Source organism: Mastigoproctus giganteus, chromosome 1 (genome assembly GCF_048544385.1).
Source record: "Mastigoproctus giganteus isolate SK-2022 chromosome 1, ASM4854438v1, whole genome shotgun sequence".
Taxonomy (NCBI): domain Eukaryota; kingdom Metazoa; phylum Arthropoda; class Arachnida; order Uropygi; family Thelyphonidae; genus Mastigoproctus; species Mastigoproctus giganteus.
In genome coordinates, this window is record NC_143575.1 from 18,952,636 (window position 1) to 18,975,251 (window position 22,616).

The 22,616-nt window shown below is 37.2% G+C and overlaps 1 protein-coding gene across 1 annotated transcript in view; it reads right to left on the reverse strand.

Moving 5' to 3' along the window:
* Nucleotides 1–12,555, reverse strand: part of LOC150090605 (zinc finger C3HC-type protein 1-like) — a 55,264-nt gene extending 42,709 nt beyond the window's left edge. The window contains exons 1-2 of the mRNA XM_090379033.1: nt 12,379–12,555; nt 4,025–4,158 (exon numbers count right to left, since the gene is read on the reverse strand). Coding sequence (XP_090235159.1) covers nt 4,025–4,158; nt 12,379–12,394 — 150 coding nt within the window. The 5' untranslated portion in view covers nt 12,395–12,555. The remainder of the gene's footprint in view (nt 1–4,024; nt 4,159–12,378) is intronic.
* Between the last annotated feature and the right edge of the window lie 10,061 nt (nt 12,556–22,616).

Here is a 22,616-nt window from a genome sequence, read left to right on the forward strand (position 1 = left end):
AAACAATTAGCCATAATTATGAGAGCTTCCTTGGACTCAGGGGACATCCCATGGACTGGAGGTGTGAAAATGTATCACCAATTCACAAAGGGAGTTCAAAAAGGTGACACAAGTAACTATAGATCTGTTGGTTTAACTTTTGTTCGGGAGAAAATAATGGAGTCACTGGTTAAAGAAGCTTTGCAGGATCATCTAGACAAGACTGCAGTAATACTTAAGACACAGTATGGGTTTGTTAAAGGGAGGTCTTGTTTGACCAATTTGATTGGATACTATGATGTGATCACAAAGAAACTGGATGCAAAAAATAATTTTGATATCATATACTTGGATTTCAGAAAAGCTTCTGATATTGTTGCACATGGAAGACTGCTGTAAAAATTGGAGCGGTATGGCATTAAGGGTAAGTTCCTACAATGGATAAAGAGATGGTTGAGTGGGAGAAGACAGAGGGTGGTAATCAATAGACACTGCTCTTCATGGACGATTGTTATTAGTTTGTCCATTGTTATTTTGTATATTCAACAATGATATTGATGTAGGTATATTAGACTTAATGTCCGAATTTGCAGATGATACAAAGGTTGGCAAGGTTGCTAACAAAAGTAAAGAGAGTATGCTACTCCAACTGGATCTAGATAAGTTGGGCAAATGGGCTGAGAAGTGGCAACTGAAGTTTGACGTTGAGAAATGCAAAGTACTGTATATGGGTAGCAATAACCCAAGAGAAACGTACCAATTGTGTGGTACTACACTCAGGGAAGTGGAAAGTGAAAAAGACCTGGGGGGGGGGGGTAATTGTGCAGTCAGATATGAAGTACGCTGAGCAGTGCAGACGAGCAGTAGGGCAGGTCATGGAGTCTTATCAATGATATATAGGAATTTTTCTAACAGGGACAGGGAGGTGATTATCCCATTGTACATGGCAATGGTCAGGCCACACCTAGAGTACTGTGTATAGGTCTGGAGGCCTCATTTTATTAAGGATGTAGAGTTGCTATAACGAGTACAGAGAAGGGCAACAAGATTGGTGAAGGGAACAAAGGGATGCGCTTACCAAGAAAGGCGTAAGTTCTGTAAATTGCAGCATCTGGAGAGTAGGCACCTGTGAGGTGATCCGATTAAGGTTTATAAGGCCTTGAATGGCTTGAGCAAGTTGAATGCCAATGGGATTCTTCCTCTTGCTCAGACTAAGAACCTGAGGGGGCATAGATTCAAATTGAGGAAAGACAGCTGTAGAATAGATGTCCAGAAATTTGCCTTTAGCCAGTGGGTAGTTGATTGGTGGAACAGACTTCCATCTTTTTTTGTGGAAGTTGATAGCCTAAATAAATTTAAGGTTGAGGTGGACAGGAATTTAGAACAAATGGAGGAGTGAAATGGGAGGGGTTTTTTTTTTTTTTTTTTGGCTGATGCTACATAAGCTTGCTTTCGCCTCTACTAATGCTAAGCACAATCAAACGAGAATGCTTTCTCTGTTGCACAATATCTTCACCTTCTGAACTTTCTTCTGCAGCATCTAGACTTCATGTATCTTCTGCTCTCTCTAAAAAATCAGTAATCTGGGCTTGTTTGCTTTTGCTTGATAGATCTTTGTAAATTTCATGGTGGAGCTAAGCATTTCTGGAGCTCCCTTTTGAACTTCGTGCTCCTTTCTGTCAAAGGATCTACATCCAAAAAACAAGGTTCTAATTGCTTGGCTAAGTTTATGCCTTCCCGTATGCTTTTTAGTGCAAAATTTGTAACTTCTGAATTTTCATCTGAGTTAATCATCCTATGAATTATTTGGTTTACCTCTGATGCCATTTCCACCAAATCTGCTTCACCAGCTTCTTTTCTTACAGTAATTCTTGAACATCTTTATTAGTGATATCATCAAAACCGTCACCTCCTACCGACTTAGCAAGTCGCACTTTTTCGCTGATTCTGTTTTTTGCCAGTTCGACTATATTTCCTGAATGAACTGACTCTGGTCATACATTTTTCAAACACTCAGTTAATGTTGATAGTTGGTTTTACTTTTAGCAATAAGGCTATGATTCCAATACAGTCCACAATTGAAAAATGTTTCCATGCCTCCATCACTTCAATAGATTCAGAATCAATTTTTTCCAAAATCCATTGTAATGATTTTCTGATGTAATGAGTTTTAAATGTAAATTAAATAAGTTGTATTAGGTGGTAGGAATATTACTTCAATGTTTAGATGACTTAAATCTTTTGGATGGCCTGGCACGTTATCCAATAGTAATAAAACTTTGAAATCTAGATTTTTTCCACAAGTTCAATAGCACAGAACCTAACATGAGGATGTCCCAACAAAATAAAATACGGAGATTTCCCAACATTATTATTATTTATTATTATTTTTTTTTTGCATAATGACTAGCAAGCCAAAAGAGGGGATTCAGAAAAAAGAATGGAAATGTTCAAAAATTACATCCAACATAATAGCATCGTTCCCTTCCCACAAAAGTTCAAAAATATTGTGTTATGTGAGGTTTGTTGCAATTCTCTAACCGTGTTAGAGCGAAACTGTGTTATATAAGTACCGTGTTGTGTGAGGATTGCTGCAATTTATCAGTCGTGTTAGAGATAGAACGGGCTGTAGAAGTACTGTGTTATATGGGTTTGCCAGTACACCCAACTACGAGCAAAGGGAGAGGGAGGAAGGAGCAAAAGAGAGAGAATTTCATTCCAACTGTTTGCAGCATGCTTCAGATTTCAACAGCTAGAAACATACAATTCTGCAGCCACTTATTTTTTCTAGTTTACTCAGTTCAGAGTATATTGTGCATGTTCTCTGCTCAATCCAAAAAGAGGTAGCAATGGTTGCAAAATTTTGTGTGCATTCTTGATGAACCAGAAAAAATTTTTTGTTAGTATTTTGTGTTGAACAAATAGAGATCTTTAATTCACAACAAATTTGCTTTTTACACTGACAGCACTGAAGGTGTGGGGGGAGGGAAGGGAGGGGAGAGAGAATCTTAACCTTCAAATGTTTGTACCATGTTATATTATGACATTAAAAAAGACTTCTGTAAGCACCCATAATGATCCCCCCCTCTCCCTGTTCTTCCTATGGATGTTAATATTGTTCTGAGTGGGCACTGCAATTCAGAGCCTAACAATGAATTTATGCAGCCTATACCAGTAGAGACCTACATTCAAGTATCACTTAGTGGTTGTTTATTATCAAGTTTTGCTTCAAAGGGAATATGTTTCCTATGCAGCCTTCTTCACCCTCCAACTACATGACCCAGGGAAATTATCTTCTTCACACTTCTATACAGTCGAGCCTTCTGTATTATATTACCTGGTAACATAGATAAAGCTTTTATAATTTGATATTGAAACAAATATTTAAATAATATGCTTCCAAATTAATGTTTGCAAATTGTTTTGCAAAGTTATGAAATAGGATAAAATGATTAAAATGTTAAAATAAGATAAATACGATATATATCTGAAAGAAGTGTATAGCATCTAATGCTATTAAGTAAGGATGAGCATAACTGAATGAATAATAATAAATTATTTCAATAACCAAAATAATAAATTATATGCAAATTATTCAATTATGAAATCTATGACAATTTATAATAATTATATAAGTGATTTTGAAAATGCCGCAATCAACCATAATCAATTATGGCATTTTCAAAATCTTAATCTTTCAAAACTTATATACAAATTATATATATGATAAGTACACAGTGATTGAATGCCACTATTGGCTGTGTGGTAATAGTACTTTAGTTTTTGATAACAATGGATTGAATAAAAATTTGCATATAATAAATTATTTCAATTAATACCCATTATTTTGATTATAACTTTTGATTATGCCCATAACTACTATAAAGATCTCTGATCTTCTCTAATAGGGCAGAAAAAGTATTTTGGAAAAGGAAAAAAAAGTGAGGTGATGACAATTAAATAAAATTTAGCATCAAAAGACTGGAATTTAACTAGCTCACCTTATGTTCAAAAACAGATTAAAAATAAAAAAGAGAAAACCAACCTTTCCACCAATGTATGATTTCACACGGTCATCAAAATTCTCCTTACTGTCTTCGGCGTCTAATGATATATCATCACTTGGTAGCATAGATAACGATTTTATAATTTGGTCAGTTTTGGAGGCCATTTTTTTATCTATAAAAGTAAATTAAATCAAAACTGTTACTGAATAAAAATGCCAATAAAAATTATATTTCAATTCAGATTGTTATAATATAAAATGTAACAAAAATGACTTTCAAATTTGTTTAGAGATTTTATGAAATGCTTCTTTAAGTTGCATAAAAGATTTTTCTGACAAATATACATCCTATATCACACATAATCGGAAATCATTAGGAAACCTGAACAGAGCATGTACTAAATTTCAAAAATTCAATGGTTATTTTACTTAATTCTCCAAATTGGAAAGCCTTCAGATGACCTGACTTTTACCAGCATACTGACAAAAATTACGCTTATCAGTCTCTCAACAGAGCAGATAGAACGATTACCCTCATCTTTAAAATCGTCCAGTGAGTTCCTAACAAATAAACTGAACTGATGATATTAACCCTAAATGTATGAAGCAAAAACATCAGAGTTTAGGGTTAAAAAAAGCAATATACTGTAGAACAATGCATCATTAACATCAAGAAATATTAAAATTAAACTGAAAATACCATTAAAAGGAAGATTGTTAGGGTATACATATGGGTGGGAGACATTCAGTCTCCCACCCATATGTATACCCTAGATTTTCCAAATAAATAGCAATTGGTATAAATGATAATAAATATATCTAAGACAAGCAAAAGCAGATCTTTATAAATATAGCACATAGTTCCAATCATAGTGTTTAGTGCCATTAATAATTAAAACAGCGATAACAGTAATTAGCTCTGGTTGAGGAACCAAAAGGAGCTTGTTAACAATGGGCTTAAATTTCCAGAGATCATAATTTTTAGAAGATATTTAAAAAAAATGGAAAACTGTTCCAAAGCATACAAGTAGAGGAAATAAATGACGAGAGGTACAATTAGTTAAAAGGGCAGAATTAATTGAATATACAGGAACAGAGCCATTCAATAATTCAGAGAAATAATGAGCTTTGTCATAATTTCTCTAAGTTATGGAATGGCAGATAAAAAAGAAATTCCATTTCATTTTGAGGCAACTATGATATTATTGTATATTATTATATGCACTTTTTTTAGAATGTCTGTAACATAGCATTAGTAGAGGCATACGATGCAAGAAAGCAAGCTTATGAAGCATCAGATGAAAACAAAACAAAAAAAACATCCCATTTCACCCCTCCATTCGTTCCAAATACCTGTCCAGCTCAGCCTTAAATTTATTTAGGTTATCAACTTCGACAACAAAAGATGGAAGTCTGTTCCACCAATCAACCACCTGCTGGCTAAAGGCAAATTTCTGCACATCTTTTCTACAACTGCCTTTCCTCAGTTTGAATCTATGCCCTCTCAGGTTCTTAATCTGAGCAAGAGGAAGAATCCAATCAGCATTCAGCTTGTTCAACCCATTCAAGGCCTTATACACGTCAATCAGATCACTTTGCAGGTGCCTACTCTCCAGACACTGGATTCGTAGAACTTAAGCCTTTCTTGGTAAGAGCACTCCTTTGTTCCCCTCACAAATCTTATTGCCCTTCTTTGCACTCGTTCTGGCAAATCTACATCCTTCCTAAAATGAGGCCTCCAGACCTGTACACAGTACTCTAGGTGTGGCCTGACCATTGCTTTGTACAATGGGATAATCACCTCCCTGTCTCTGCTAGCAAATTCCTATATATCACTGACAAGACTCCATGACTTGCCCTGGCAGACCGTCTGCACTGCTCAACAAACTTCATATTTGACTGCACAATTACCCCCCAGGTCTTTTTCACTTTCCACTTCACTGAGTGTAGTACTACACAATTGGTACATTTCTTTGGGTTATTGCTACCCATATGCAGTACTCTGCATTTGTCAATGCAAAGTACTGCATATGGGTATCAGTTGCCACTTCTCAGCCCATTTGCCCAACTTACCTAGATCAAGTTGGAGTAGCATACTTTCTTTACAGTCCTTAACAACCCTGCCAATCTTTGTATCATCTGCAAACTTGGACATTAATCCTGATATACCTTCATCAATATCATTGATGAATACACAAAACAATTATGGGCCAGCACCGAACCCTGGGGAACTCCACTAATAACATTGTCCATTGATTACTACTTTCTGCTGTCTCCCACTCAACCATCCCTTTATCCATTGTAGCAACTTACCCTCATTGTCATTCTGCTCCAATTTTTACAGCAGTCTTCCCTGTGTAACAGTATCAAAAGCTTTCCTGAAATTGAAGTATATGATATCAAAATTATTTTTGACATTCAGTTCTTTTGTGACCACATCATAGTATCGAATCAAATTGGTCAGACAAGCCTTCCCTTTAACAAACCCATGCTGTTTTAACTATTACTGCAATCTTGTCTAGATGATCCTGCAATGCTTCTTTAACCAGTGACTCCATTATTTTCCCCAGAACAAAAGTTAAACTAACAGGTCTATAGTTACTTGTGTCACCTTTTGAACCCCGTTTGCGAACTGGTGATACATTTTCACACCTCCAGTCTGTGGGGACCTCCCCTGAGCCCAAGGAAGCTCTCATAATCATGGCTAAGGGTTTGTTAACTTCCTTTGCTGCCTCCTTTAATATAACTGGATAGATCCCATCCACCCCAGATGCCTTCCTTATGTTTAACTTAAACAATTTTTCCTTCACTTTGCTCTCACTTATTACAAAATCATTTAGTTCCCTGTGAGAGTTTGATACACTTCTGGCATTCCCCTCATTGAATAACTCCTCATGTGTGAATGTAGATGCAAAATTTACTCATTCAGTTTATCAGCTACCCGATCATGATCATCAATAGTCACTTATCAACGATCATTAATAGTCACTTATCAAAAATCATCATTAATAACTTACAGAACTATTTAATACTTGTATCATATCACAATTGTTTGAACTATAGTGCTGATAAAATCCTAAATTGTAAATTAAAAATCCATACATGTAAATAATTATCACAAAAACAGTCCTCATTGTAATTTTTTTCCTAATAAATAACATTTAATAAATTAAGTTTTTCATTACAAGGTGATCTATAAAAAAACTGTTATTTTATATAAAAAAAAAAAAAAAAATTCAGAATTGCCTTCACTGCTTCTTCTCCCAATCATCTCTGGAATGCAGATTTTGAAGACATGGAAATTCAATTGGTGCACCATCTTAGATGTAAAAATGATATTCTAGATAAAGGTTTCTCAAACTTTTTTTTGTTGCAAAGAACCTCCTTTTCAAAAAAAAAAAAAAAAAGAAGAAAAGTAAGTACCCTTTGTACCTATAATTTTGAGACACTTATTTTTCATTTTTATTATTATTATTTTTTTTTCTGTCTGTCTGATGATAACACTACACGAAGTTTACTTACTTACACTGTATGCAATTATTTAAATAATTGCAATTGTTTGGTCAAAAAATGTCTATGCAAATACAGGATTAACAAAAAATTAGATAAACATAAGTTTATTTTTTTATTGATACATATATTATGCATACTTTTTTATATAAACATCAGTGAACAGTGATCAATAAAATTATAATAAAATTATTACAAAATTATAGCTTGTTCAGAAAAATCAAAATTTCAAATCTAGCATTTAAACTGCTGAGGGCCATGGTGAAATCATTTTTTGGTGACACGATTTCATCTTGTTTTTCATTCTGTCATAGCAGAAAACTTTCCTCACATAAAACAGGCTGTTGAAAATGGAAAGAGTTCATATTACCTCGTTTATATTCACTCTTTATTTTCTGTAAGAACATGCAAACAACACCTTGCATCTTCAGTACACTGTTAGTCAAAAGCTCAAAGTTGCTCTTTCATTTCTTCTGAAATTGCTGTTTGGGTAACAGTATTCTAATTTGCATTTTAGCATCTGGTAATATGCTCATTTGCATGAAGTACTTAGAGAAGTGCTGGAATCAAGTTCAGTATACATCTGATGGCTGTGTGATCTAAAATGAACCTACCAGAAAGCCATTAAAAATAATAACATGAAAAGTTTTAGGATGTTTTTAGGATGTGATGTTGATTAATTGTCACACAGTTAATTAATAATGGATTCCAATGCACTCTGTCTGTCTCCCTCTCTTGCCAATCTGGCATTTCTCAAGTAGTTACTGCATAGAGTTGGGGGATGTGGCAGAAACCTGTAATAAGTTCATGTGTGATAATTCAAATACAATGCCTTTTTAATTTCTTCAGTTTGTAGTATATGGTTTCAATATATGTGACGACAGTTAATTGTACATGATACAACGGAAAAAAAAAATGTTGAGAACTACAAAATTAATCACCTTAAGTATAGTTTTTTTTTTTTTTTTTTATATTCCAGCAGTTACTGAGAGCTGCAAGATCATGTTCTTGCTGGACATCAATGCTCAGAATGTTTTTTTTTTTCTTTTTTTTTTTTTTGATGATACTCAGAGACCATTCTGATAGGTGTTTAATGTCCATTGATAATTTTTTTAATTGACCCAACAGATATCTTTAAATCGCAGGTAATTTGCTATATCTCCTGGCTGCACTTCAAATACCCAATCATAAATAAATGGAGAGAAATCATGATCTATAACTAACTGGGACATATTTTGTTTTACAATTGATGAGCTTAAACTTCTGTAACACTCTGTATCAAGTTATCTACTTCCATTCTTTCAACATCCCCATAATTTAAATTCCACTCACTTGTTAATTCAAGGCACAGTGCCAAAATTTAATTAATGTAATTAACACACCCCAATTAATGCTTAAAATGACCATGCTTCTTAGTGTATGCATGTTGAAATAATTGGTTAGTCTTTACAATTTGGTACCCCTTCCAACTGATCATTGCGAGCAGCTGTGAATGACATGTGTAGCCCACTACGGTTAGTCTTAGGGTGTTTACCCTCCCCTTGCCGCTGTTTTAAAATTGGAATACAAGTTCCCAACTTTAAAACAGTGGGGGGGAGATAAACACTCTAAGACTAACCATAGCAGGCTAGGCATGTCAATCACTGCTACTCACAACAGTCAATCAGAAGGAGAACCAGATTATTATTATTAGTAGTAGAGGCATATGATACAAGAAAGCAAGCTTATGCAGCATCAGCCAAAAAAAAAATAAAAAACCGGTCCCATTTCACCCCTCCATTCATTCCAAATACCTACTCAGCTCATCCTTAAATTTATTTAGGCTATCAACTTCCACAACAAAGGATGGAAGTCTGTTCCACCAACCAACTACCTGCTGGCTAAAGGCAAACTTCCGCACATCTATCCTACATCTGTCTTTCCTCAATTTGAATTTATGCCCTCTCAGGTGATTATTCTGAACAAGAGGAAGAATCCCATCAGCATTGAGCATGCTCAAACCATTCAAAGTTTTATACACCTCTATCAGATAACCTTGCCGGTGCCTAGTCTCCAGACACTGTAATTTGCAAAATTTAAGCCTTTCTTCGTAAGAGCAACCTTTTGTTCCATTCACTAATCCTGTTGCCCTTCTCTGTACTCATTCCAACCACTCTACATCCTTTTTAAAATGAGGCCTCCAAGACCTGTATACAGTATTCAAGGTGTGGCCTGACCATTGCCTTATACAAGGAGATAATCACCTTCTCATCCTTGCTAGAAAAATTCCTGTATATCATTGACAAGACACTATGAGCTACTCTTGCAGAACGTCTGCACTGCTCAGAAAACTTCATATCTGCCTGCACAATTACTCTCAGGTCTTTTTCGTTCTCTACCACTGTCAGTGTAGTACCACAGAGTTGATACATCACTCTGGGGTTACTGCTTCCCATATGTAGTACTTTACATTTGTCAATGTTAAACTGCATTTGCCACCTCTCAACCCATCTGCTCAACTTTTCTAGATCCTGTTGCAGCAGCATACTGTCATTAGTGTCCTTAACAACCCCGCCAACCTTCGTATCGTCTGCAAACTTGGACATTAAGCCCGATATACCATCATCAATATCATTTATAAATAGAGAAAACAACAATGGACCCAATACTGAACCCCGAGGGACTCCACTAATAACATTAGTCCACGAAGAGCAGTTTCCGCTGATTACCACTCTCAATCTTCTCCTTCTCAACTATCCCTTTATCCATAGCAGCAATTTGCCTCCAATGTCACACTGCTCCAATTTGTGCAGCAGTCTTCCATGTGCAACAGTAAGGCTTTCTAAGATCCAAATATATGATATCAAAGTTATTCTTTGCATCCAGTTCCTTTGTGACTACATCATAGTATCCAATGAACCCCTTAACAAACCCATGCTGTGTCCGAGCTATAACTGAAGTCCTGTCTAGATGATCCTGCAATGCTTCTTTAATCAGTGCCTCCATTAATTTCCCTGGAACAGAAGTTAAATTAACAGGTCTGTAATTACCTGTGTCCCCTTTGATCCTCCTTTCTGGATTGGGGTCACATTTGCACATCTCCAGTCCATGGGGTACCTCCCCTGAGTCCAGGGAAGCTCTCATAGTTATGGCTAAGTGTTTGCTTACTTCCTTTGCCGACTACTTTAAAATAACTGGATAGATTCCATCCACCCTAGGTGCCTTTCTGGTGTTTATTTTCAACAATTTCTCCTCCAATTTACTCTCAGTTATTACAAGATTAAATAGCTTACTGCCAGAGTTGAATACACCTCTATCATTCCCCTCCCTAAAGATATCATACTCCATTATGTATAATTGAATATATAGCAGAATGGCATTAAGGGTAAGTTGCTACAATGGATAAAAGGATGGTTGAGTGGGAGAAGACAGAGGGTGGTAATTAATGGGCGGACTGCTCTTCGTGGACTAATGTTATTAGTGGAGTCCCACAGGGTTCGGTGTTGGGTCCTCTATTGTTTTGTATATTTATCAATGATATTGATGAAGGTATATCAGGCTTAGTGTCAAAGTTTGCAGATGATACAAAGGTTGGCAGGGTTGTTAATGACAGTAATGGCAGTGTGCTACTGCAACAGGATCTAGATAATTTGGGCAGATGGGCTAAGAACTGGCAACTGAAGTTTAACCTTGACAAATGCAAAGTACTGCATATGGGTAGAAGTAACCCCAGAGAAACGTACCAACTGTGTGGTACTACACTTAAGGTGGTAGAAAATGAAAAAGACCTGGGAATAATTGTGCAGTGAGATATGAAGTTTTTTGAGCAATGCAGACAGGCGGCCAGGGCAGGTCATGGGGTTTTGTCAATGATATATAGGAATTTTACTAGCAGGGAAAAGGTGATTGTCCCTCTGTATAAGGCAATGGCCAGGCCGTGCCTTGAGTACTGCGCACAGGTCTGGAGGCCTCATTTTAGGAAGGATGTAGATTTGCTTGAGCGTGTACAGAGAAGGGCAACAAGATTGGTGAGGAGAATGAAGGGATTCTCTTACCAAGAGAGGCTTAAGTTCTGCAAATTGCAGCAGCTGGAGACTAGGCACCTGTGCGGTGATCTGATTGAAGTGTATAAGGCCTTGAATGGGTTGAGCACGATGAATTCTGATGGGATCCTTCCAGTTGTTCAGATTATGAACTAAGGGGGTATAAATTCAAATTAAGAAAAGAAATGTAGAATAGATGTGGGAAATTTGCCTTTAGCCAGCGGGTGGTTAATTGCTGGAACAAACTTCCATTTGTCGTTGTGGAAGTTGATAGGTTAAATAAATTTAAGAACTGGACAAACATTTAAAGGGAATGGTTGTGTGAATTTTTTTTTTTTTTTTTTGGCTGATGCTGCATAAGCTCATACACTTGCTGTCTTGCATCATATGCCACTACTACTACTTCCATCTGTCGTTGTGGAGATTGATAGGTTAAATAAATTTAAGGAGGAACTGGACACGCATTTGGAGGGAATGGTGTGTTTTTTTTTTTTTTTTTTTTTTGGCTGATGCTGCATAAGTTCATACATTTGCTTTCTTGCATCACATGTCACTACTATTATTGTGTAATATTCTGAGACTGCAATACAGTATTTTATTTTTCTGTTATAATCTTTATTGTGTACAAAGGATGTATACAATTTACCCTTCACGGCAGGAATGCCAGGGGCTAAATTGGAACTTTCACCTAATACCCACAAATATACGTTTAATAAACAGAAAAGTGTTTGTCAGTTTCTCCTCAATCAGAAATGTAGTTAGCCAAATAATCTAAAAGGTAGCCTGGGTACATATGTTTATATACAAATATAATGTAAGACTAACTAAAAGCTAAACACTTTCTTTTTTTTCTACACTTACAGACGCTATGATCCATCCGGTCTTTAAAATTTCAAGTATTCCATTAGTTATGAAACAAATAATATGACTACAATAATTTCTGTATCCTTTAAAATAATTTCATAACACTGTCTAATTCATCTGGCTAATAATCATCTCTTTTCAAATAAAACTATAATAAAACTTCTGTCACCAACCATATCCTGACAGTTGCAATAAGCATACTTAATCCAAAATTATTCGATCCACGCTTGTATTCCAAAGCATCTCATACAGGAAACAGAGCGCCATCTGCTAGTTAAAATAGAAAGATGCAGTAAATATGCTAAGCGTAAGCTTAGTATAGTACAGTATATGTAAGGTAAAATAATATTTTCAATCAATCAGTAAAATCTATTAATCTTGTTAAACTTCATTGTCAATTAAATTGTACTTTTTAACTAAATACATATAACGACTTAGATTACAAACGTAACATAAATAATTAATACATAACTTGATACGGAAGTTATATTAACGGAACAAGTAGATAATACTCGATACTGAAAAATATATATAGCGTTATAACTCTGTTGGGATACAAGTTTAGGGTTATAATTTTGAACTGAAATTGAAATTTTATTGAAATTAAATCGAAATCATGACTCACACCAGAGCAGCAAAGCAAAAGGCTCAAGCTAATGGGAGTGCTGTGGCTCAGAGGAGAACTGAGGGGGGCAGTTGCCCTCTGAATCACAGCCTTTTAAAATGCACTGCTTGCATGATGTTTGTGTAGCAATCGGGTACGGGACATGATATTGCCATGGGGGATGTCTTTGTGTGTGCGCGTTGTAAGGAGTGTAAGGAAATCAGGCGACAACACAGCGTTGTTATGGGTCTATATGAGAGCTTGAAGGACAGGGTGGATGCCCTCGAAGGATCTAAATTGAGGGGCCCATCAAGCTCTCAGCTGCCCACATCAACGCCAGAGCTTGCACTTGGTCATCACACAACACAGCAGCAACCCCCAAGGCAGAATGCGCTGGTCCCACAGGAACTAGTAGTTGTTGGTGACTGTATTGTCAGGGAAACGGGGAACATGGCATGTAAAAAGGATAGGTGGAACAGGACCAGAGTATATCTGCTAGGGTCAAAGGTTGATGACGTTCTAGAGCAGATATCAACTTTTAAGGGCACAAAAGGTGATATAGTTGTAGACGTTGGCACTAATGATGTTAAGAATAGGAGACTGGCAGAATTAATTAACAAGTACAGGTCACTGTTGAAAAAAAGCCGTGAATTATGGTTCAATTTGAAAGTGTCCGCAATTCTGCCCAGAAACGATAGGAGGGAGTATATTATGAGAGCCTTGTCGATCAATTCGGCCCTGGAAAGATTCTGCAAGGCTCAAGGGGTAGAATTATTTTCAGCCTGGTCTGTACTTGTTACAAGGAGACACTGCTTCTACAGGGATGGGATACACTTAAACAGAAAGGGTGCAAGCATATTTGCTGATGCTACCGAGGCAGTGTTAGGTGGGTCGGAAAACTGCTAGCTTGGGGAATAGAAGGACTATTGATTAACAGTAGCCACTGGCAGAGGTGAATGATTCTTGCACTGCTTCTATTGGAATGAGCAGCAGCCTGGAAAACAAGATGCAGGATATTTCAGCGACTGCTGGGAGTCATTGCGGTACAAGTAAACTCATGGGTTGTATTAGGGTAGATAAGAATAGGAATAGGTGCATGTATACTTGAGTGTACACCAATGCTAGGAGTTTGGTAAATAAATTTGAAGAATTTGAGATATTGCTCAAAACATCGAAGGCAAATATTGTTGGGATAGCAGAGACGTGGTGTCACACAGATATAACGAATGCAGAACTAGAATTTGGGTAGTAAAATGTGCACGGAAAGGATAGACAGGATAGGAAGGGAGGAGGGGTTATGCTATTAGTTAAGAAACACATAAAATCCAAGGAAGTGAAGCCAGTCGATATCGCTGGACGGTACAGTGTCGAGTCAGTTTGGTGCGACAAGCATTGGGACATCACAATTGAGTGTAGGAGTGCTATAGGCCTAATGACTCTGATGAGTATAAAAAGAAACTGTACAGGGAAATAGAGTGGACCAGTAAATCAGTGAGTCTTATAATGGGGGATTTTAATTTCCCAGATATTGATTGGAATTTGTGGGTTGGTCACTTACACTCTAGCAAGGCTTTTGTGGAGTTATTGGATGATTGTTTTCTACATCAGCATGTTCGGGAGGCAACTAGAGGGAGTAATACTCTCGATCTGATTAACAGTAGTGATTCTTCATGCATTAAGAATCTGCAGATAAAGGAACCACTAGGTGGCAGTGATCACAGTTTGCTGAAGTGGAATTTACTCAAAGAGGTAACTACCATCAGGGGTAAAGGGAAGGGTTTTTGCTTTCTTAATGGTGACAACGATGGTCTGAGAGAGTATTTAAATTCTATGCAGTGGGACCAACTGATGATGTTACTAACAGCAAATTCAAAATGGGAAGCATTCAAAGAACTTATCTTGGAAGCTACTAGGCTTTACATACCAACTAAGAAATATTGTTCAAGGTTAAGGCCTAAATGGATATCAGATGAACTAATGAGTCATGTGGGAGAGAAGAAAAATGCATGGAATACATATCAATTAATGGGTGACATGGAAGCCTATGATAGATATAATATGGTCTGTAACCAAGTCACAAAGGAGATTAGGCAGGCAAAGGCAGATTATGAGAAATCCTTGGCAAAGGATGCAAAGAAAAACAGAAAAGAGTTCTTTATCTATGTAAACTCTAGAAGGAAAGGGATGAATCATATTAGTCCACTGGATATTGATGGTTCAACATTGGAGGATCCTGCTGAGGTGGCTAACAAACTAAACGAGTATTTTGCATCTACATTCACACATGAGGAGTTATTCAGGAAGGGGAATGCCAGAGGTGAAGTAAGCTCTGGCAGTGAGCTAGATGATTTTTTAATAACTGAGAGGAAAGTGGAAGAGAAATTGTTGAAGATAAACATAAAAAAGGCACCTAGGGTGGATGGGATTTATCCAGTTATAATAAAGGAGGCAGCAAAGGAAGTAAGCAAACTCTTACCCATAATTATAAGAGATTCTTTGGATCCATAGACGAGAGATATGCAAATGTGACCCCGATTCACAAAGGAGGATCAAAGGCTGACACAAGTAATTATAGACCTGTGAGTTTAACTTCTATTCCAGGAAAATTAATGGAGGTACTGGTTAAAGAAGCACGCAGGATCATCTAGACAAAACTTCAGTTATATCTCGGACACAACATGGTTTTGTTAAGGGAAAGTCTTGCCTGGCCAATTTGATTGGATACTATGATGCAGTCACAAACGAACTGGATGCAGGGAATAACTTTGATATTATATATTTAGATCTTAGAAAGGCTTTTGATACTGTTGCACATGGAGCAGTGTGGCATTGGAGGCAAATTTCTGCTATGGATAAAGGAATAGTTGAGGAGGAGAAGACAGAGAGTGGTACTCAATGGACACTGCTCATCGTGGACTAATTTTATTGGTGGAGCCCCTCAGAGTTCAGTGTTTGGTCCATTATTATTTTCTGTATTTATAAATGATATTGATGATGGGACATCAAGCTTAAAGTCCAAGTTTGACTACGAAACAAAGGTTGGCAGGGTTGTTAAGGACACTACTGACGCTATGCTGCTGCAACAGGATCTGGAAAGGTTGAGCAGATGGGCTGAGAGGTGGCAAATGAAGTTTAACACTGACAAATGTAAAGTACTACATATGGTAAACAGCAACCCTAGAGCAACATATCAACTCGTGGTACTACACTGATAGTGGTAGAGAATGAAAAGGATCTGAGGGTAATTGTGCAGGCAGATGTGAAGTTCTCTGAGCAGTGCAAACGGGCTGCAAGAGTAGTTGAAGGTGTCTGGCCAATGATATACAGGAATATTTCAAGCAGGGATGAGGAGGTGATTATTCCCTTGTATTAGGCAATGGTTAGGCCACACCTTGAGTACTGTATACAGGTTTGGAGGCCTCATTTCAAGAAGGATGTAGAGCTGCTGGAACGAGTACAGAGAAGGGCAATGAGATTAGTGATTGGAACAAAGGGTTGCTCTTACGAAGAAAGGCTTAAGTTTTGCAAATTACAGTGTCTGGAGACTAGGCACCGGCGAGGTAATCTGATAGAGGTGTATAAAGTCTTGAATGGTTTGAGCATGCTCAATGCCGATGGGATTCTTCCTCTTGCTCATAATAATCACCTGAGAGGGCATAAATTCAGATTGAGGAAAGACAGATGTGGGATAAATGTGCGGAAATTTGCCTTTAGCCAGCGGGTGGTTGGTTGGTGGAACAGACTTCCATCCCTTGTTGTGGAAGTTGATAGCCTAAATAAATTTAAGGCTCAGCTGGACATGTATTGCAAACGAACGGAGGGGTGAAATGGAAGTGTTTTTTTTTTTTTTTTTCTGGCTGATTCTGCATAAGCTTGCCCTCTTGCATCATATGCCTCTACTAATACTAATGCTAATGCTAATGCTAAATACCATATATTAGACTTTTTTTTACAGCTAAACTTAGACTTAGTGTCACTATTTTTTTTTATAGATCTAGGAGAAATCAAGCGTTGAGGTAGATTTATATTGATGCGGGATTCCTTAAAAATATAACTGCTGCCATGCGCTAGGGAAATTATTTGCTTTAACAAACAGCAATGGTGTTAGTAATGGTCTTGAACATTCTTCAATTTGTTTCAGTACAATAGAGCCGTGCCGAGGGTGAGGCGAACGAGGCTCTTGCCTCAGATTAAAAGCTGAAAGGGGCGCCAAAAGAAAGATTAAATAATTGCCAAAGTTGCCAAAAAATGGCTTGGCATGGCCCTGCACTACAACCAACTGCAATTGTTAATGGTAAGTGTTCAGGGTTAGAAATCGTAGAAGCTAATATGGTTTTTATACTAAGTGAGCAATACTGTTCAAGGTTTAGGCCTAAAGGGATGTCAGACAAATTGATGAAACTTGTCATAAAAAATTCATCAATATGATTGATGAATCACGGAACAAGTAAATACATGGGCTGTGTTAGCATATAATAACCAAGTTATAATGTCTTATAACCAAGAGTAGCGTCACGTGCATGTATAAGCGTGTACACTAATGCTAGAAGCATTGAAAATAAACTCGATGAATTTGAAGCATAGATTATGTCACAAATGCAGACATTGTAGTGATAGCAGAGATATGATGCCAATCAGACATGAGCGATGTTGAATTTGAACAAGTGGAGTCCAATGTATAAGAAGGACAAACTGGACAGGAGGGGTGGAGAGGTTATACTCTTGGTTAAGAACCATATTAAATCTAATGGAGTGCATCCACTCAACATGGATGACCAATGCAATGTTGAGTCAGTTTGACGTTTTATAAGTATTGGGAAAACAAAATTGAGAATAGGAGTGAGTTATAGGCCTAATGACTGTGATGAGTATACCAAACAGCTATACAAAGAAATCGAACGGGCCAGTAAATCAAAGTGTCATAATGGAATTTTAACTTTCCAGATGTTGACTGGAATTTGTGGTTGGTTACTCACACACTAGCAAGACTTTTGTAAATTTCTTGGATGACTGTTTTCTACAGCAGCAGCAGCATGTTAGAGAGGCAACAAGAGGAAGCAATATTCTTGATCTGGTTATCAGCAATGATTATTCATACATCAAGAACCTGCAGGTAAAAGACCCACTGGGTGACAGTAATCACAGTAATCTGGAATTTATTTAAATGTATAACTACTGTCAAGGGTAAAGGGCGTTTGCTTTTTTAAGGGTGACTACAGTGGTGGTCTCAGACAGTTCATAAATTCTTAAATTCTATGCAGTGAGACCATCTGATGATGTGACCAACAGGAAATTCTAAATGGGAAGTATTCAGGAAGTAATCATAGATGTTACTAGACTTTTCATACCAATTAAGACTGTTTTTCAAGGCTTAGATGTAAATGGATGTCAGATGAACTATTCAAAAAAGTAGCAGAGAAGGAAAGCGCATGATAGGCATATAAATTATCAGGTGATACAGAAGTTAATGATAGATATAAAGTAATCTGTTGTCAAGTCACAAAGAAGGTTGAGCAAGCTAACCCAGATTATGAGAAATCTCTGTCAAAGATTTCAAAGAAAAGCAACAATGACTTCTAGGCTTATATTAACAGCAGAAGGAAGGGGTTAAATCATATGACAATGGATTAACTGTTGATGATCCAGCTAAGTTTGCTGACAAATTGAATAGGTATTTTGCATCTATGTCCACATATGAGGAATTCTTTAGTCCAAGGAGATGCCAAAAGTTTATCCATTCTAATGAGAATCTAAATGATTTTGTGATTGTTGAGAGGAAAGTAAGAAAATTCTTGAAGCTGAACATAAAAAGATGCCTGGGGTGGATAAAATCTATCCAATTATATTTAAGGACGCTAGCAATGGAGGTAAGCGAACGAATAGCCATAATTACGAGAGCCTCCAAGGATTCACGGGAGGTCCCTATGGACTGGCGATGTACGAATGTATCCCCAATTAGTATAGCGGAATGAAAATGTGACAGGAATGATTACAGACCTGTCAGCTCTATAATAGGGAAAATAATGAAGTCACTGGTTAAAGAAGTAATGGAGGATCATATGGACACGAACAATTGCACTGCAGTCACAGCATGCTTTTTTAAGGGCGGTCTTGTCTAACAAATCTGATAGGATACTAGGAAGCAGTGACCAAAGAACTGATGCAAAAAATAATTTTGATATCATATACTTGGATTTTAGGAAGGCTTTTGATACTGTTACACATAAAAGACTGCTGTACAAACTTGATCAATATGGCATTAAGGGCAAGTTTTCGCTATGGGTAAAGAAATGGTTAAGTGGAAGAAAACAGACATCGACGGGCACTACTCTTCGTGGACAAATGTTATTAGTCCTTCGTGGACTAATAACATTTGTCCCAGGAGTCCCAGGGTTCGGTGGTTTTTGGTCCATTTTTGGTTTAAATTTTATTAATGATATCGTGAAGGTAAAAACTGCATCCATTATCAACCCACTGCAGGATGGAAGCCTCCTCAACAATTCATGCTGAGAGAAATTGACCATAATCTGCCATGCTGGTCCAGTGCGTTGGCAGATCGACAGTATTTAGCAGTCAGGGGCTTGAACCCGGTCTACTCAAAGAGCGTGTGCTACTGCACTCCTTCTCTTGACCACCCGGCTACGGAAGCCTGAAGGTATATGAAGCTTAATATCTAAGTTTGCAGTTAAAAAGTTCAGCAGGATGGTCAATGACAGTAATCAGGGTTAGCAACTAAAACAAAATCTATGCAAATTAGGTCGATGGGTTAAGAAATAGCTGTTGAAGTTTAACATTGATAAATGCAAGGTACTGAGCCATCGTGGGTAGCACAGTTTGTAGGATGTGCGTTCTTCCAACGCCAGATGGTAAAGACCCGAGTTCGAATACCGTCGATATAGTGTGGAATTTTTTAGGGGCTTTTTTCACAACGTGGCTGTGTTAGTCGGTCTCTAATGAGGTTAGAAAATCGACATCAGAATACTCAATTTACAGATCTTAGTCGCTGATGCTTCTAAAACATCAGCGACTAAGATCTGTAAGTCGCTGATGCTTCTAAAACGCTATTACAACAACAGCAATGAATTGTATATGAGTAACAGTAATCTCAAAATGTGACCTATCGACTGTTTACTACTGCACTTAGGTCAGTAAAGCATGAAAAAGACCTGAGGTAATTGTGCGGTCAGATACGAATTTGTCTAAGCAGTACAAAACAAACTATTATATTAGCCACCCGAATATTTTTATTCATCTGTCGTGCATTGTGTATTATATCCGTAAATTGCGTGTGTTCTATGGTCGATCTGCCTGTTTCGCTGGACGAAAAACACAAGTTGCCGTGGTAAAACCTTGTTATATACGCCTGAGACTGGCTAACTCATCCACGGAGTAAAAAAAGGCCATTAAAGTTTCTCGCGTCATCGAAGGGATTCGAATCCGAGGCTTTTCCACCCGGTGTGGGGAGGATGGTGACGATACCACTGTGTTACCCGCGCAGACTCTCAACAGTGCAGACTGCGTAGACAAATTCGTATCTGACTTCCAGTGGTACAGTATATAGAAAGTTTGCTAACTAGGAGAAGATGATTATTTCTTTGTTTAAGGCCATGATTCGACTCATTTTGAGTACTGTATACAGCTCTGCAGGCCTCATTTTAGGAACGATGTAGATCATCTAGAAAGGTTGCAGAGAAGGGCAATCAGATTGGTGAAGGGAACAAAAGGGTGCTCTTACCTAAAAAGGCTTCAATTCTGGAAATTGCAATGTCTGGACTCTAGGCCCTGGTGGGGTAGATCTGAGTGAGGTTTAAGGCCTTGAATGGATTGAGTAAGCTCAATGTTGATGGCATTCTTCCTCTTGCTGAGATTACACACATGAGGGGGGAGCATAAATTCAAGTTGAAGACGGGTGGTTGCAGGAAAGACGTGAGGAAGTTTATCTTCAGGCGGTGAGTGGTTGTTTGTTGTAACAGGCTACCATCTGTTTTCGTGGATGTGGATGGTTTGAATAAATTCAAGGAAGAACTAGACAAATTCTTGGAAGGTATGAATGGTAGAAGTGTGTAGTTTTTTTTTTTTTTGGCTGCTGCTATATAAGATTTCTTTCTTACACCATTTTTCACTACTACTAATAATAATACAAAAAATATCAGGGTACATATAGAAGCCTCAGTAGGTATAAACTAGTCTGCTATCAAGTTATTAACGGTCGTAGGCATGCAAAGTTAGAATGAAAAAAGTCTCTGGTTAAGAGCGTGAAGAAAAGAGTTCTGTTGAACACCAAATTAACTACGGCTAAGGGGTATCAGTATATTGTGTGTTCTCTGGTCAGTTTGCTGTTTAGTACTACCAGAGGTGGGCAGTGATGACACTCTGTTATTGCACGCACTCATTAATTTAGATGATTCATTTAAGCTGCTTTTATTTTATTTATTTAAATGACGGAATAGTATTTTCTGCAATGAAATCGAGGATAGTTTCATTGAAACTTGGATGCTGGCTTATCTATTCTATTGAAAGTTCTCAACTGAAGGAAAAACAGTTTTTAATTTGCATAAAATATTTTTAATGATTTTTCTTTTGTGTGATAACGAACTTCACTATACAGACAGTACCAGACAGGACCACTGTAAGTGAAGCAGATGAATAAAGAAAGGCAGGAAGTCAATGAGAACCATCTTTATTGTTTTACCAGGACCACCTGAAAAAATTCAGCGGCTTCGCAATTCAACATTCTGAAACCGCTTTCCGCTCTTGATATCGATAGAATAACAGCTCCAGACAAAGTATTATTAATGATGTAATAAGTCCTGTTATCCACAATAACAAAACCACTTTGATCCCTTTTAAGGTAATTGGCACGAAAGGTGCTTCTCCTGAACACCCACGAATAGTGTAGTTGGTTTCCAAGATATTGAGCCATTTATTGGGCACACCAATCTCGAAGAATTTTGAGACTCTGAAAAATAAAGAAGGAAACTGATTTAGTATAAAGCTGAAATTAAACAAAAAATTATAACATATTAGAATATTTTGCCTAATAATGATATTTGAGATAATTTTTAATAAACTTAGGTGTTCCAAATATTTTGACTGCTTCCTTCTTACCTTATAACCTAATCCAAGAATTGAACAGGATTTAACTTCATTTGCTTCCAGTAACTTATCAGATATGTTACACCCGAAATAGAATATAGCAGAGCAGCCATATTTGTATACCAGTGATCGCCATTTTGAATTTATAACTGGAAGCGTATTTTTACGAAATCAAAATATTCCATTAATCATTTCCCTAATTTGTGATGGTCTTTCTTTCTAGAAAATTGAAGTAAATGTTTTTATTAACTCCAGCAGTTTTAACATTTAATTTTTTTTTTTTTTTTTAGTAGCAAGCAGGAGAGATGAACAAGGAACGTCAAAAGAAGAAGGATCTTATCAACGTACTTCCCACATCATGTGGAAAAGGCCCGGGATCGAATCAAGTAACAAGAAATTCGACCAGAGGATACACGAAATTCACAAACAACATAATATACAATGACAGATGATTGTGTATTCCAGGTCACCCTAGCGTGGCATTTTGTGGTAAACTTGAGAACTGGAGTTCAGAGTCCTCGCGGCTAGCATGGTT